The sequence below is a fragment of the Malus sylvestris genome, chromosome 15, assembly GCF_916048215.2.
Source record: "Malus sylvestris chromosome 15, drMalSylv7.2, whole genome shotgun sequence".
Lineage (NCBI taxonomy): Eukaryota > Viridiplantae > Streptophyta > Magnoliopsida > Rosales > Rosaceae > Malus > Malus sylvestris.
Genome location: NC_062274.1, coordinates 13243083 through 13259321, shown reverse-complemented (window position 1 = coordinate 13259321; position 16239 = coordinate 13243083). Strand labels below are relative to the sequence as shown.

The following is a 16239-nucleotide window of genomic DNA, read 5'->3' as shown; positions in this document are numbered from 1 at the left end:
ATTATGGCAATCAAAGAAAAGAAGTTTTAACAAAACACTTCCGATACCACTTAAGCAATTTAAATTCTACAATATAAAAATATATAAACTTAATTTATAATAAAATAATATATCAATCAAACGTACCGGTATTAAAGATATCGTAATAATCAATTAAAACGTACCTAACAAATGTTTCTATACAAAAGCAAACGTACCCTTATATAGTTATCTCTATAGATCAAATAAACTTATATAACCTTGATGGTATACCATTAAACGTCGTATCATATTTCCTAAGCAATACAAATAAACACAATTTTCATATCTTATTATTAATAACCCTCAAGGATGAACTTCAAAATTCAATCATTAGGAGAAATTCACACAATTAATTATTATATTAATGGGTCCCTTTTAGAAATGAATAAAAAAAAAAAAAAAAAGAGAGAGAGAGAGGAGAAACAAAATGACTCGATTGTTTTGGTAGCTTTATCAATTACAATTATTTTAGATAACGATGCCAAAGATTGATATTTAAAATTAATTATTGCAAGTCATCTTTTACTATAGTGGTGAAAATGTGTTAATCAATTGTATGACAACGTAGATTTAAATTTCATCAGTAACTAATCTAACAAAATTTATTAGTAAGGAACTTAAAAATTAAATCTCAAATTTATGAGAACAAGGAAAGAGGCATTTTACGAATACAAAAACCTTATTTTATTTATAAACTATGTAATTCGTTGACATAGAAATTAAAATGATGATGTGGACGAAGCTCAAACGGGCTTTAGTTGGAGATGACCAAATTAGGCTGGGAGATGTATGTGGCTTGAGGGACTGCTGCGCCGTGGACAATTGCGGAACAGTCTTTTGACTCAATTCCATGTTCTTTTCTACAAGAAGGACAAGAAACGCCGCGTTGGTTTAGGTTTTTTTTTTTTTTTAATTGTCAAATCTAAGTTTTATTGATAGACGAAAATGTAAATGAGATCAATTTAAGGGTAAATTTCAATTTACTACCTTTAAGTTTTGTGGTTTTCAACATTTAGTATATGAAGTTTTTTTTTGTCCCAGAGTCATACCTAAAGTGTTAATTTTGGAACAGTAGTTAGTCTGGCTACTAACTCTCCCGTTAACTGATGACGTGGCATCCATGTGTGGACAATGATTGGGCGTCACGTGTTATTAAAAAATTTAAAATATTAAAATAATTAATTAAAAAAGAAAAAAAAGAACCCACCTCTTCCCCGACACCCTCACCCCCTCCACCCCATTCGTCTTCTCCACCCGAGCACCAGACGAATGTTGGAGAAGAAGATTCCATAGATTCAGTTGCACATTGAACAGAAAGAGGATCTAAGAATCAGATAATCAAGAAGCGGGACACCAAAGTTGGAGATCGGTCAAGCTTCGTCGGCAAGGCAACTGGAAGATGATCTGAGAATCAAGAAGCGGTAAGCAGAGGAGAAGAGCCGCCTCAGCCTCAGTGACTGTGTACACTTTAGAGGAAGAGGACGACGACGGACTCGATGGCAGTGGGGTTGGAGATGGGGGATAGGATAAGGGGTGGCTTGGGTGGGTGATAGGGGATGGGAGAATGGGATGCTCGGGTGGAGAAGACGAAGGGGGTGGAGGGGATGAAGAAGTGGGTTATGGGTTTTATTTTTTTTTTTACTTTAGAGCTCCAGACCGTTTCAGTCTCTCTCCCTCTCTCTACTCCGCATTGTGTGTGAGCAAATCGTTTTTCAAATTCTCCCTTTCTTCGATTTGATCGTCAAATGTGCTCTGTTGCGATCGTCGCCGACTTTCTATCTCAGTGGAATCTCTGCTCTTCGCTCTTCCAAGCTCAGTTCGGTAAGTGATTTAAGGTTTTCCTTTGACTAGAGTTGAATGTTCTGTTTTGTATTGATCCCAATATTTTTTTTATTGAATCCAGTGATTGAAACTTTTCTGTCTCAGATTTGAAGTTCTCTGCGAGTTGGGATTGATTGAATTTTGAATCTTTTTTATAATTTGTTAGTGTGTGAAGGATTATATGTTGGGTTTTGATAGAAATTTTCATTGATTTTTAGTTAATTTGATTTAGGGGGTGTATTCAATTGGGATTTTGAGGGATTTTAATTCTTTTAATGAATCTAGGGGTATTCAATCAGGAATTTAAATGATTCTCTGAAATTCACTGTGTATTCAATCAGGATTTTAAGATAGTTTATGAAAATCCTTAGAAATCCGGATGTATTCAATTAGGATTTTAAAGAAGTTTATCACATTACAGGTGTATTCAATTAGAATTTGATTTTAAAGGATTTGATAAAGTTGAGGAATTAGAGGGAATTTGAGAGATTTCGTAGTGTATTTTGAGCATCCACAAATCTCACATCTCCCCAAGAGATTTCAAGGGAATTGAATCAAAATTTTACATGGAATCTCTACAAATCAATTAAACTCCATAAAAATCCATGGATTTGTAAATCCATTAAAATCTCTCAAATTCTCAATTGAATACACCCTACAATCAATTTACAAATTTACTTGACCCCATTATTCAATTTGAAATCGAGGACTGGTTGAAGTTTTGTGTTTTTGTGTGCCAACTTTTGATTTTATCTTCAAATTACTAAGCTCGGGTGGAGAAGACGAAGGGGGTGGAAGGGATGGCAAGTTTAAGTCGGGTTTATTGGGTTTGGGTCGGGTTCAACCTGACCCGTTAAGTTAACGGGTCATCCGAACCCAACCCGTTAAGCTAACGAGTCACCCGAACCCGACCCGTTAAGCTAACGGGTCATCCGTTTCACCCGTTAACACCCGTTAACAATTATTATTTTTTTTTTTTGCATAAAGTTTATTTTTTGTTATTAAGACTTTACTAAAATTACTAAAATATCCTCAACTAACGGGTGCTAACGGGTGTTAACGGGTCCTAACGGGTCTAACGAGTTGACCCAAAGTGACCCGTTATTTAACGGGTTCACCCGTTAGCGACCTGACCCGTTAAGCATCCACCCAAATACAAATATTAACGGGTTGGGTCGGGTCGGGTTAACGGGTTGGGTCCAAAATGCCAGGCCTAATGGCAAGTGTCGGATAGGGAAGAAGAAGTGGGTTCTAGGATTTTTTTTTTTTTTTAACTTTTTTTTAATTTTTTTAATGACACGTGGCGCCCAGTCATTGTCCACATGGGCGCCACATCATCAGTTAACGGAAGACTTAACAGCTAGACTAATGGATGTATGAGACTATCCTAAAATTAACATTTTAGGTATGACTCTGAGACAAAAAAAACTTCATGTACTAAATATTGAAAACCACGAAACTTAAGGATAGTAAACTAAAATTTACCCTAAATTAAATAAAGGGAACTTTAACGAAAAGCACCCGGTACTGTTCACTTTAACGAAAAATCACATTTTTACACTAAAAAGTCAATCCTCGTACTATTCACTTTACCCTTTATTTTGTCCTTATCATTAAAACTCAAAGTTTTCAAACCCTTTTCATTAGTTTTCCTTTAAATAAAAGCAACTAGTAGGCCGAGTTGATAAAGAAGTCTAAGCAAAGTACTTGATAGCTCAATTGGACACAAGTCATAATCGCCACAACCATTATGTACATCATCAATTTGCCATTTGTATTAGCCGATATACGGTCAACACCAATAAAAGACAAGAGTCATAAAACAAAGCCACATATGCGAAAAAGTCCCAAAAGAAGAACAAATATAATCCGAATTTCACAACAACAAAGATGCACAAGAAAACACAAATTTGGCTCTAAAAAACTCAACAAAAGAAATAAGCAACCAGAACCAGTAACCATATACACCACCCGACGACCAACAAGAGAAAACTTCTTATACCAACAAAGCAAGAAGACAAAACACCATCAAAATCGTAAAAGAAGGCGGCGTAGAGACCCAAACCAATTGTAAAGCGATTTTGCACATCTTCATCTGAGTGAGCGACAACTTGCTTTCGAGATGGGTACCAAATAAAGTTACGCAACAAGTAATTATTTGAGAGAGTTTTAGCATCTAATTGACTAGAAAACACTTTTGTTTATAAAAATAGTTTTTGACATGTAGACTTCTAGAAAATTCCCTAAAGAGTCTTAAGTATTTCAAAAATTTTGTGTCAAATGTAGTTGAAAACACTTTTAGTTGTCAATAAGTGTTTTTAACTCTTCAAGAAGCAATTTTAATCATTCTCTTATTTACTCAGTTTCAAGTATCCCCATTCTTAATAGGAGAGGAACTTACAAGTGAAAGTTGGATATGAAAATTTCAATTAGACTTAAAATTCGTAATTACAATTTGATTCGTCTTGAAGTTATACATATACTTAGTAAGTACAAGTTATATACTTGAATCCAAATATATCTATGCACAACCACATAAATAACAAACTATACTCGTTTGGAAGTACTTTTAAAATGACTGAAAACTTTTTTGAAACCAAGGAACCAATCTTTAGTAAAAATCCAAGTGAATCTTGGAAAGACACTTTAAATGAGGCCTACAAGAAGCGCGCGCGCGCGCACACACACACACACACATATATATATATATATATATTGCTTCTTCCATAATGCACTCAGAGTGCTTTTGGAACCCAAAATAAATTCCACCAAAAACTCTTTCAATCATTTTAATAGCACTTTCAAACGTGCCCTACTTCATTGGAATTTCCTTCTTTTAGAGAACGTAAAAGTATTATTTATTCAAGTGGAAGACCAGTAGACAACAAAGACCCTTTGGCCGAGTGGTTAAGGCGTGTGCCTGCTAAGTACATGGGGTTTCCCCGCGAGAGTTCGAATCTCTCAGGCGTCGTTCCTTTTTCAACTTTTATTTATTAATACTTTCAGAAGATCTGGGCTCTGTTGTATATGGGCCCCAGAATACTTAAAGTTATATGAATGTTATTGCGCGCAAAAGAAAAAAAGGCCCAACCATTACTTTCCTTTTTCTTTTTTCTTATCACAAACTAATTTTTAAACCACTTTAATCAAAACTACGAGACCATGTATTCAAACTCGAGTGTAAAGAGACGAGCGCACAGCTCTGCAGTCTGAACCACTGCCTAAATTATATCGGACAAAAGACCTTTTTCAAGAAAGAAAAGTTAGCAAAATTGATTTCAGTATATTTATCACACTGCTACATAATACCAATTTTATACATACTATAACAAATATTTTAATAAGTAATATCAACGCTTATTAATGTCAACATCACACTCAGAATATTTCCCACACAAACAAATTTATTTTTATTTTACATTATTATACGTGTCACCTTTCTGGATGGATTAATTAAATTTTGAGCACACTTTCCTAATCTCACCTTGTGTACCAATTTTCACCTCAATGCTACCCATTTTAATCATAGCTTTTGGGAATTCAAAATCAAATCTAAACCCTAGCAATCCCCTAATGTTGCCAGCATAGTTTTGCATTATCTTACGCGTTGCGTCATCACCCCAAAGCCTCTGATCCGACTCCAAAACTGCATTTCCATCCTTCACATTCTTGAAGAAGCTCACATCAAACTTGGTCTGGCTTCCTCTGTCCAATGCCACCGGCTTCGTTCCGTCACCGTTCATCGGGCACAGAGCTTGGAGTTGTGCTAGGAATGCTTGATTTATGGTCGGGTCGGAGTTGCCTGTGGCTGTGAAATTGTAGAGCCGGTATCGGATAAACTGGCAGTGCGTTTCGCCAATGGTATGTCCCCCTGCACGCAATTCCCCATTAATATACGAGCTTTGAAACTATCAGTTTTTTTTTTTTTTTTTGGACGTCCGTTCTTTATTATGGTACATGACTGTTGTTGACATGGTGATTTCATTATCAATAACATAGTAATAACAAAACGTATCAGATAGAGTTTGATTACCAACTAGGGTTACGAGATCATGATCGTCGAGGCCTTTAGCAGCAAATTTTTGCCTTTGCACGGCAACTGAATCAAGAGGAGAAGGTAGGTTTGAGGCTTGAGATGACAAAGAGACCCTGCCATCCCTTCTTCCGGTAGGCACTGACCAACTTGGACCGTCGCTCTGAAATGAATAGACCAAGAAAAAAATAATTAGAAACCGCTAAACATCAGGAGGTGAAAAAGCCTTTATATACTGTTAAGCAAATGTTTAGGATGCGCGTAATGAGAGGCTAGTCAATTACTAAGTCAACAGAATCTCGAGCAGCCAATGCAAGAATATCAGCACACGAGACAACTCCAGGACACAAGGCCTCTACTTGAGCTTTTGCATCATCAATCACTTCGAATCCTTTCAACCCTTGATTCGGCAAGGCATTCCCCTCCGATGAAGCGCCCTTGATCAAAACCGAACCGTCACAACCCTGCAGGTCATGAACACAAAATGACTCATGTTACCAAAATTAACGAAGATGCATATATGGGTTAGGTCAGTTGGCTAGAGCAATATGCTACAACAACAACAACAACAAAGCCTTTTCCCACTAAGTGGGGTCGGCTATATGAATCCTAGAACGCCATTGCGCTCGGTTTTGTGTCATGCCCTCCGTTAGATCCAAGTACTCTAAGTCTTTTCTTAGAGTCTCTTCCAAAGTTTTCCTAAGTTTTCCTCTACCCCTTCGGCCCTGAACCTCTGTCCCGTAGTCACATCTTCGAACCGGAGCGTCAGTCGGCCTTCTTTGCACATGTCCAAATCACCAGAGCCGATTTTCTCTCATCTTTCCTACAATTTCGGCTACTCCTACTTTACCTCGGATATCCTCATTCCCAATCTTATCCTTTCTCGTGTGCCCACACATCCCACGAAGCATCCTCATCTCCGCTACACCCATTTTGTGTACGTGTTGATGCTTCACCACCCAACATTCTCTGCCATACAACATCGCTGGCCTTATTGCCGTCCTATAAAATTTTCCCTTGAGCTTCAGTGGCCTACGACGGTCACACAACACGCCGGATGCACTCTTTCCATCCAGCTCGTATTCTATGGTTGAGATCTCCATCTAATTCTCCGTTCTCTTGCAAGATAGATCCTAGGTAACGAAAACGGTCGCTTTTTGTGATCTTCGCTAGATTGCTCCGGTCATTAGTGTGGATAAGTATATAAATGGATAGAGATAGGAAAGCAAACACAAGATGTACGTGGTTCACCCAGATTGGCTACGCCCACGGAATAGAAGAGTTCTCATTAATTGTGAAGGGTTTACACAAGTACATAGGTTCAAGCTCTCCTTTAGTGAGTACGAGTGAATGATTTAGTACAAATGACATTAGGAAATATTGTGGGATAATGATCTCGTAATCACGAAACTTCTAAGTATCGGAGTGTGGTGTCGTCTTGACTTGCCTTATCTGTCTCATAGGTAGATGTGGCATCTTCTCTGGAAGTACTCTTCCTCCATCCAGGGGTGGTATCTTTAACTGGTGGAGATGCACAAGGTAATGTATCAATTTCACTTGAAGCTTACTTGTAGTTTCAGGCTTGGTCAAGCGCGATACAAACCATGTAGTAGGAGTCCCCCAAGTCGCCGAGCTAGGGGGTCTGCTGAAAGAGGTGACAGACAAGGTAAGCAATCAGAGCTCCGACTGATTGTTCACCTTCTCCCCATCTTGCAGCAGCATGAAGGATAAAGAGAAGAAAAATGAGAAGAGATGATATGAGATACTTTTGCTTTTGAAGAAGTAACTTTCCACAGGCTTATTCTTGAACTGAGCTGGAGGGTTTTCTGGTTTCCTCCAGAGTATAAGGCCGACTGAAGAATTTGAGGGTCAAAACAAGTCCATCAAATCTAGAGTACGTTCCACCCTGCTGATATGGGATACTTTTGCTTTTGACAAAGTAATGGATGTATCGGCACGTGTGCTGTTACGCTTGTCTCCACATGCTTCCTTGTATCCTTCGCACTTGCCCTATCTGTTCCTCAAGCAGATGCGGAATCTTCCCTGGAAACATAAGATGATGAAGATGAGTACTCGAGAGCAATGCCAGGTAAGTAATCGGGTAAGGGGTTCCAGGCAGTCAATTCCTGGCTGGAAGCTTGATTCCAAGTACTGACTGATTGCTCTCTTTCTCCTTGTCTTGCAGGTAAAAACAAGGCCAAAAGAAAAAACAGGGAAAAAGCATGATATGAGATACTCTTGCTTTTAACCCTGATGATATGAGATATTCTTGCTCTAGTATAGCTTGTTTGCAGAGGTATTATCGGGGGGAAAGAAAGCTGAATATTTCGAAAGGCTTTGTTGGGAGTGCCCTCTCAGATATGATGAAGGGTTGAGCATTTTTGCAGGTCTGCCTGTCCGTTGGGGATGGAGGTCGACATATATAGGAGTCTCCCTAACAACAAGTAGTAATGCTATTCCTTTACCCTGCTTGGTCATAGCACGGTAGTGGGAGCTGCCAGTTTCACATGTTTTAACTCTGTCAGAGCACTTTGAAAAAGTGGTCTGTGGTATCTGGCTCTCGAGATTCGGAGAACGATGCCTCTTCGATTTTTGAGAAAGCAATCATGCTGGGGGTCTGACTCTCGAGATTCGGAGAGCAGTGTCTCTTCGATTTTTGAGGAAGTAATCATGTTGGGAGTCTGGCTCTAGAGATTCGGAAGGCGGTGCCTCTTCGATTTTGGAGCAAGCAATCTTGTTGGGAGTGTTGTCTCGAATGTGAGTAAAGGTTGGACATGTTTGCTAGTCTACCTTGCCACGAAGCACAAAGGTTGACACACAGGGACTTTCCAATTATCCAGCAATGGTACTGTTCCTTTACCCTCTCTTCGATTTTGAGAAAGTAGTCATGTTGGGAGTCTGGCTCTCGAGATTCGGAAGACGGTGCCTCTTCGATTTTGGAGCAAGCAATCTTGTTGGGACTGTTTTCTCGAATGTGAGAAAAGGTTGGGCATGTTTGCTAGTCTACCTTGCCACGAAGCACAGAGGTTGACACACAGGGACTTTCCAATTATCCAGCAGTGGTACTGTTCCTTTACCCTTGTGGGTAATAATATGGTAGCTAGACCTTCAAAATTTATGTGTCTAAACTTTGTTAGTGCTGTTTCTTTGCTATTCTTTTACCTTTCTTGGTCAGAGCGATGTAGTGGGAGCTGCAAGCTTCACGTGCTCAACTTTGGCAGAGAACTTTGGCAAAGTGATCTGTGGTACCCATGAGTTATTGTTGCGTGTGGGAAGTGGGTGATTGAACAGTAAGATTCATGTGCTTTCTACTTCACCAGAAGTCTTCGACAAAATGCCCATAATTTCTGCAAAGCTGAGTGTGCGTGTGACAGGTGCTGACAAGGCTAGAAAAGTAGGTGCCTCTTCGATTTCTGAGATCGGCCCTCGTGGTCTCTGAGCAGCCCAGCTTTTGAGAAAGCGAGCGCCTCTTCGATTGATTCGGAGAACGGTGCCTCACCGATTTTTGAGAAAGCAATCATGCTGGGGGTCTGGCTCTCGAGATTCGGGGAGCAGTGTCTCTTCGATTTTTGAGAAAGTAATCATGTTGGGAGAGTGGCTCTTGAGATTCGGAGGGTGGTGCCTCTTCGATTTTGGAGCAAGCAATCTTGTTGGGAGTGTTTTCTCGAATGTGAGTAAAGGTTGGGCATGTTTGCTAGTCTACCTTGCCACGAAGCACAGAGGTTGACACACAGGGACTTTCCAATTATCCAGCAATGGTACTGTTCCTTTACCCGCTCTTCGATTTTTAAGAAAGTAGTCATGTTAGGAGTCTGGCTCTTTAGATTCGGAGGACGGTGCCTCTTCGATTTTGGAGCAAGCAATCTTATTGGGAGTGTTTTCTCGAATGTGAGTAAAGGTTGGGCATGTTTGCTAGTCTACCTTGCCACGAAGCACAGAGGTTGACATACATGGACTTTCCAATTATCCAGCAGTGGTACTGTTCCTTTACCCTTGTGGGTAATAATATGGTAGCTAGACCTTCAAAATTTATGGGTCTAAACTTTGTTAGTGCTGTTTCTTTGCTATTCTTTTACCCTTCTTGGTCAGAGCGATGTAGTGGGAGCTGCAAGCTTCACGTGCTCAACTTTGGCAGAGAACTTTGGCAAAGTTATCTGTGGTACCCATGAGCTATTGTTGCGTGTGGGAAGTGGGTGATTGAACAGTAAGATTCATGTGTTTTCTACTTCCCCAGAAGTCTTTGACAGAATGCCCATAATTTCCGCAAAGCTGAGTGTGCGTGTGACAGGTGCTGACAAGGCTGGAAAAGTAGGTGCCTCTTCGATTTCTGAGATCGGCCCTCGTGGTCTCTAGGGAGCCCAGCTTTTGAGAAAGCGAGCGCCTCTTCGATTTCTGAGATCGGCCTTCGTGGTCTTTGAGCAGCCCAACTTTTGAGAAAGCAAACGGCTCTTCGATTTCTGAGATCAACCCTCGTGATCTCTAAGCAGCCCAACTTTTGAGAAAGCAAACGCCTCTTCGATTTCTGAGCAGGCGCCTCTTTGATTTCTGAAGCTCCGTCGAGTGCAGATTTTTATAGAGGCTGGCATTAAGTTCCAAAGCACACTTGAATCTCCACCAGTAGAAGCTTCATTCTTGCACTTCTAATATCTTGATTTGTCCGACCTCTTCTCTCTTCAACACCTTTGAAAATGTCTGGCCCCTCCGACCGTCGTTTTGACTTGAACCTTGTTGAAGAGGCAGCCCCGCCTTCTCCAGACAACATATGGCGCCCATCCTTCGTCTCCCAAACTGGTCCTCTTACCGTTGGGGATTCCGTGATGAAGAATGATATGACCGCTGCGGTGGTGGCCAAGAACCTTCTCACTCCCAAAGATAACAGACTACTTTCCAAACGGTCTGATGAGTTAGCTGTTAAGGATTCGCTGGCTCTCAGTGTTCAGTGTGCAGGTTCTGTGTCTAATATGGCCCAACGCCTATTTGCTCGAACCCGCCAAGTTGAATCATTGGCGGCTGAAGTGATGAGTCTCAAACAGGAGATTAGAGGGCTCAAGCATGAGAATAAACAGTTGCACCGGCTCGCACATGACTATGCTACAAACATGAAGAGGAAGCTTGACCAGATGAAGGAAACTGATGGTCAGGTTTTACTTGATCATCAGAGATTTGTGGGTTTGTTCCAAAGGCATTTATTGCCTTCGTCTTCTGGAACTGTACCGCGTAATGAAGCTCCAAATGATCAACCTCTGATGCCTCCTCCTCCTAGGGTTCTGTCCAGTACTGAGGCTCCAAATGATCCCCCTCCGGTGCCTTCTCTTTCTGGGGCTCTACCAACTGCTGAGACTTCTCCTAAGCAACCTTTGTGAAGGCTCCCTCTTGTGTGTTTATTTTGACTCATGTATATGTACATATTTGTAGCTTATCGGGGATATCAATAAATAAGCTTTCCTTCATTTCAACGTATTGTGTTAAATACACCAAAGCCTTCTTCGCTAAGTTCTTTGAATTTTCTTTTGTTGAAGCTTGTATGTTGAAGCTTTCTGAGTGGAGCATGTAGGTTGGGGTAGTGTTCCCTTAATTTCCCGAGTGAGGAAAACTTCTTGGTTGGAGACTTGGAAAATCCAAGTCACTGAGTGGGATCGGCTATATGAATCTTAGAACGCCATTGTGCTCGATCCTGTGTCATGTCCTTCGTTAGATCCAAGTACTCTAAGTCTTTTCTTAGAGTCTCTTCCAAAGTTTTCCTAGGTCTTCCTCTACCCCTTCGGCCCTGAACCTCTGTCCCATAGTCGCATCTTCTAATCGGAGCGTCAGTAGGCCTTCTTTGCACATGTCCAAACCACCGTAACCGATTTTCTCTCATCTTTCCTTCAATTTCGGCTACTCCTACTTTACCCCGGATATCCTCATTCCTAATCTTATCCTTTCTCGTGTGCCCACACATCCAACGAAGCATCCTCATCTCCGCTACACCCATTTTGTGTACGTGTTGATGTTTCACCGCCCAACATTCTGTGCCATACAGCATCGCCGGCCTTATTGCCGTCCTATAAAATTTTCCCTTGAGCTTCAGTGGCATACGGCGGTCACACAACACGCCGGATGCACTCTTCCACTTCATCCATCCAGCTTGTATTCTATGGTTGAGATCTCCATCTAATTCTCCGTTCTTTTGCAAGATAGATCCTAGGTAACGAAAACGGTCGCTCTTTGGTATTTCTTGATCTCCGATCCTCACCCCTAACTCGTTTTGGCCTCCATTTGCACTGAACTTGCACTCCATATATTCTGTCTTTGATCGGCTTAGGCGAAGACCTTTAGATTCCAACACTTCTCTCCAAAGGTTAAGCTTTGCATTTACCCCTTCCTGAGTTTCATCTATCAACACTATATCGTCTGCGAAAAGCATACACCAAGGAATATCATCTTGAATATGTCCTGTTAACTCATCCATTACCAACGCAAAAAGGTAAGGACTTAAGGATGAGCCTTGATGTAATCCTACAGTTATGGGAAAGCTTTCGGTTTGTCCTTCATGAGTTCTTACGGCAGTCTTTGCTCCTTCATACATATCCTTTATAGCTTGGATATATGCTACTCGTACTCCTTTCTTCTCTAAAATCCTCCAAAGAATGTCTCTTGGAACCCTATCATACGCTTTTTCCAAATCTATAAAGACCATGTGTAAATCCTTTTTCCCATCTCTATATCTTTCCATCAATCTTCGTAAGAGATAGATTGCCTCCATGGTTGAGCGCCCTGGCATGAACCCGAATTGGTTGTCCGAAACCCGTGTCTCTTGCCTCAATCTATGCTCAATGACTCTCTCCCAGAGCTTCATTGTATGACTCATTAGCTTAATACCCCTATAGTTCATGCAATTTTGTACGTCGCCCTTATTCTTGTAGATAGGCACCAAAGTGCTCGTTCGCCACTCATTTGGCATCTTCTTCGTTTTCAAAATCCTATTGAAAAGGTCAGTGAGCCATGTTATACCTGTCTCTCCCAAAACTTTCCACACTTCGATTGGTATATCGTCTGGGCCTATTGCTTTTCTATGCTTCATCTTCTTCAAAGCTACAACCACTTCTTCCTTCCGGATTCGACGATAAAAGGAGTAGTTTCTACACTCTTCTGAGTTACTCAACTCCCCTAAAGAAGCACTCCTTTCATGTCCTTCATTGAAAAGATTATGAAAATAACCTCTCCATCTGTCTTTAACCGCGTTCTCTGTAGCAAGAACCTTTCCATCCTCATCCTTGATGCACCTCACTTGGTTTAGGTCCCTTGTCTTCTTTTCCCTTGCTCTAGCTAGTTTATAGATATCCAACTCTCCTTCTTTGGTATCTAGTCGTTTATACATATCGTCGTAAGCCGCTAACTTAGCTTCTCTGACAGCTTTCTTCGCCTCTTGCTTCGCTTTTCTATACCTTTCACCATTTTCATCGGTCCTCTCCTTGTATAAGGCTTTACAACATTCCTTCTTAGCCTTCACCTTTGTTTGTACCTCCTCATTCCACCACCAAGATTCCTTTTGGTGTGGGGCAAAGCCCTTGGACTCTCCTAATACCTCTTTTGCTACTTTTCGGATACAACTAGCCATGGAATCCCACATTTGGCTAGCTTCCCCCTCTCTATCCCACACACATTGGGTGATTACCTTCTCTTTGAAAATGGCTTGTTTTTCTTCTTTTAGATTCCACCATCTAGTTCTTGGGCACTTCCAAGTCTTGTTCTTTTGTCTTACTCTTTTGATATGTACATCCATCACCAACAAGCGATGTTGATTAGCCACGCTCTCTCCTGGTATAACTTTGCAATCCTTACAAGTTATACGATCCCCTTTCCTCATTAGAAGAAAATCTATTTGTGTTTTTGACGACCCACTCTTGTAGGTGATCACATGTTCTTCTCTCTTCTTAAAGAAGGTGTTGGCTAAGAAGAGATCATATGCCATTGCAAAATCCAAGATAGCTTCCCCATCCTCGTTTCTCTCCCCAAAACCATGGCCACCATGAAAACCTCCATAGTTGCCTGTCTCCCTGCCCACGTGTCCATTTAAATCTCCTCCTATAAATAACTTCTCCGTCTGAGCAATTCCTTGCACCAAGTCTCCAAGATCTTCCCAAAATTTCTCCTTCGAACTCGTATCCAACCCTACTTGAGGTGCGTACGCACTAATCACATTGATAAGTTCTTGTCCTATTACAATCTTGATTGCCATGATTCTATCTCCTACCCTCTTGATATCTACAACATCTTGTACCAAGGTCTTGTCCACGATGATGCCAACACCGTTTCTCGTTCTATTTGTGCCCGAATACCAAAGTTTAAACCCTGAGTTTTCTAGATCCTTTGCCTTACTACCAACCCACTTAGTTTCTTGTAGGCACATAATATTTATCCTTCTCCTCACCATAACTTCCACTACTTCCATAGATTTTCCCGTTAAGGTTCCTATATTCCACGTTCCTAAACGCATTTTGCTCTCTTGAACTCTACCCTTCTGTCCTAGCTTCTTCACCCTCCCCCGTCTAATAGGATCAAAGTACTTCTTTTGTGTGTCCCGGGTAAAGTTGATAGGAGCATATGCTCCCAAACAACTTTGAGTGGAGTCGTTCGAAAAGAAGTTTCTATGGCCCCCTTGCTCATTTAACACTGCATCCGGGTGCCGATGGAGATACAGCGACCCTTGCTCACTTATCACTGTGCTCGGGCCACACAGCGCGCCACTTACGGGTGACGCCCTAGCTTTAGCGCGATTTTGTTCTGGATTCATTTTCATAAGGATTCGACGTGATTGCTAACATAAAAAAAATGAGAGCAAAAACCTGAACGAAGCAGTCGTGGAAGTGAAGCCTGAGCAAGCCTGCAGCAATGGTGGGATCTTTGTTGTAGTATGATTCAACTGTGGATCTCACCGTGGCCTCTGCTTTTGGACATGAGGAAGAGTTGAATCCAGCTTTCAGTTGACCTTTTGCAGGCAAAACCATTACCAGAATGATAAGCAAAACCGACACCACGGCTTTCATATCTGCTATGCACAAGAAAACGCAAACCCAATTGGGTTTTAGAAATTTAAATCTATATTTCTAGTTCACTCTTTCACTACCAAAACATGTACCACTACTCTTGTTTATAAGTGGATTTGCTTGCCTTGTTTCATTGGATTTTCTTTAAACATCTTTTATTAGTGGAACGTGTGGGGCCCCATATATATTTAAACTTTAGGGGGAAGTAGGATACTTCTTGTATTTTGGTCCTACTCGACCTACACTAGACTTACTATGAGAGAAACTTGGGTATGACAGTCTGACCAGCTAGATGGTCACACTCACAAAATAACAAGCTTCACAATATTTATATGCCATCCAACTCCACGTAAGTACATCATTCAATTCACACGGTTCACCCGTTGTGAGGAGGGCTCAACCAGCTATTGATCAGGCTGCCATACATAAATATTCTCCTCGGTAATGAAATAGTGAGATTTGGATTGTATTTCCCTATACATATGCATCATGCAGGTTGTATTCAAATGTGAAATGGATATAATGGGGTAGGCGCTTTGATTCTCAACCTTTATTCGTCCACGCGTTTTTCCCCTCTTTTGATGAAGTTGTTTCTTCGAGTCCCTTTTCTCTTTTCATCAACTTGGAGTTCCCATTTACTATTTTTGGATAGAAAGTTTGATGAATAATGCTAATATGGCGGCAGATTAGTTGGCGTCTTTCAAATCTCCGGAGATGAGAGATCAGTTTTGGGTTGATAGACTCCCATCTTTGCTGGTGTATGTTCTAAATAAGGATGGTCTGCCTTGCTCTCCTTCGAGCTAAGGTTTTAAGTGGTGTAGGTGGGGAGACGCCTTGCACCAGGTGCATCATCCTTCTCCCTGTATCAACCTTACGCTACTTTTGTTTGTAAGAACTCAGTATGGTTCTCCTTTGTTAGTTCGTCTGTGGGCTTTCGTTTATACTCTTTGGCTTCGCCCCGGTAATGCAATTCCAATTGTCCAAAAAAAAAAAAAAAACTAGAAAGAATTTAAAAGAGTTGTTATTAACACTCTAAATAAGACATCATGCATTTCTTTTTTATATAAACAAAATCAATACACGATAACCTTTTTAGATACTAATAACAATTTTCTAAAAAGAGTCGATAATGAACTAATCGCTACGTGATCTGAAATAAAAACAATAAGTCGATAATAGGCAAGTACTAAGAAAACATGCAAATGAATCTTGAGATTTGAATGAGAAACATTTTTCGTTTAACAATCGCACCATTTAGTCATCCATACGTACGATATAAACGAATGACAAAATTGATATGTCAACAGATAGATACTAAAACCAAATATCTAAAGA

At 40.7% G+C, this 16239-nt stretch overlaps 1 protein-coding gene and 1 non-coding gene across 2 annotated transcripts; one reads left to right on the top strand and one right to left on the bottom strand.

The window, feature by feature from the left end:
* Nucleotides 1-4731: 4731 nt before the first annotated feature.
* TRNAS-GCU (transfer RNA serine (anticodon GCU)) lies at nucleotides 4732-4813 on the top strand. The gene has a single exon. It is a non-coding gene; the product is annotated as a tRNA-Ser (tRNA).
* Nucleotides 4814-5105: 292 nt separating this feature from the next.
* Nucleotides 5106-15004, bottom strand: LOC126605626 (peroxidase 25-like). The gene is made up of 4 exons (XM_050273040.1): nucleotides 14704-15004; nucleotides 6160-6339; nucleotides 5876-6038; nucleotides 5106-5713 (listed from the first exon to the last, which is right to left on the bottom strand). The coding sequence occupies exons 1-4, from the start codon at nucleotides 14902-14904 to the stop codon at nucleotides 5292-5294; spliced, it is 966 nt and encodes a 321-aa protein (XP_050128997.1). The 5' UTR covers nucleotides 14905-15004; the 3' UTR covers nucleotides 5106-5291.
* Nucleotides 15005-16239: the final 1235 nt, after the last annotated feature.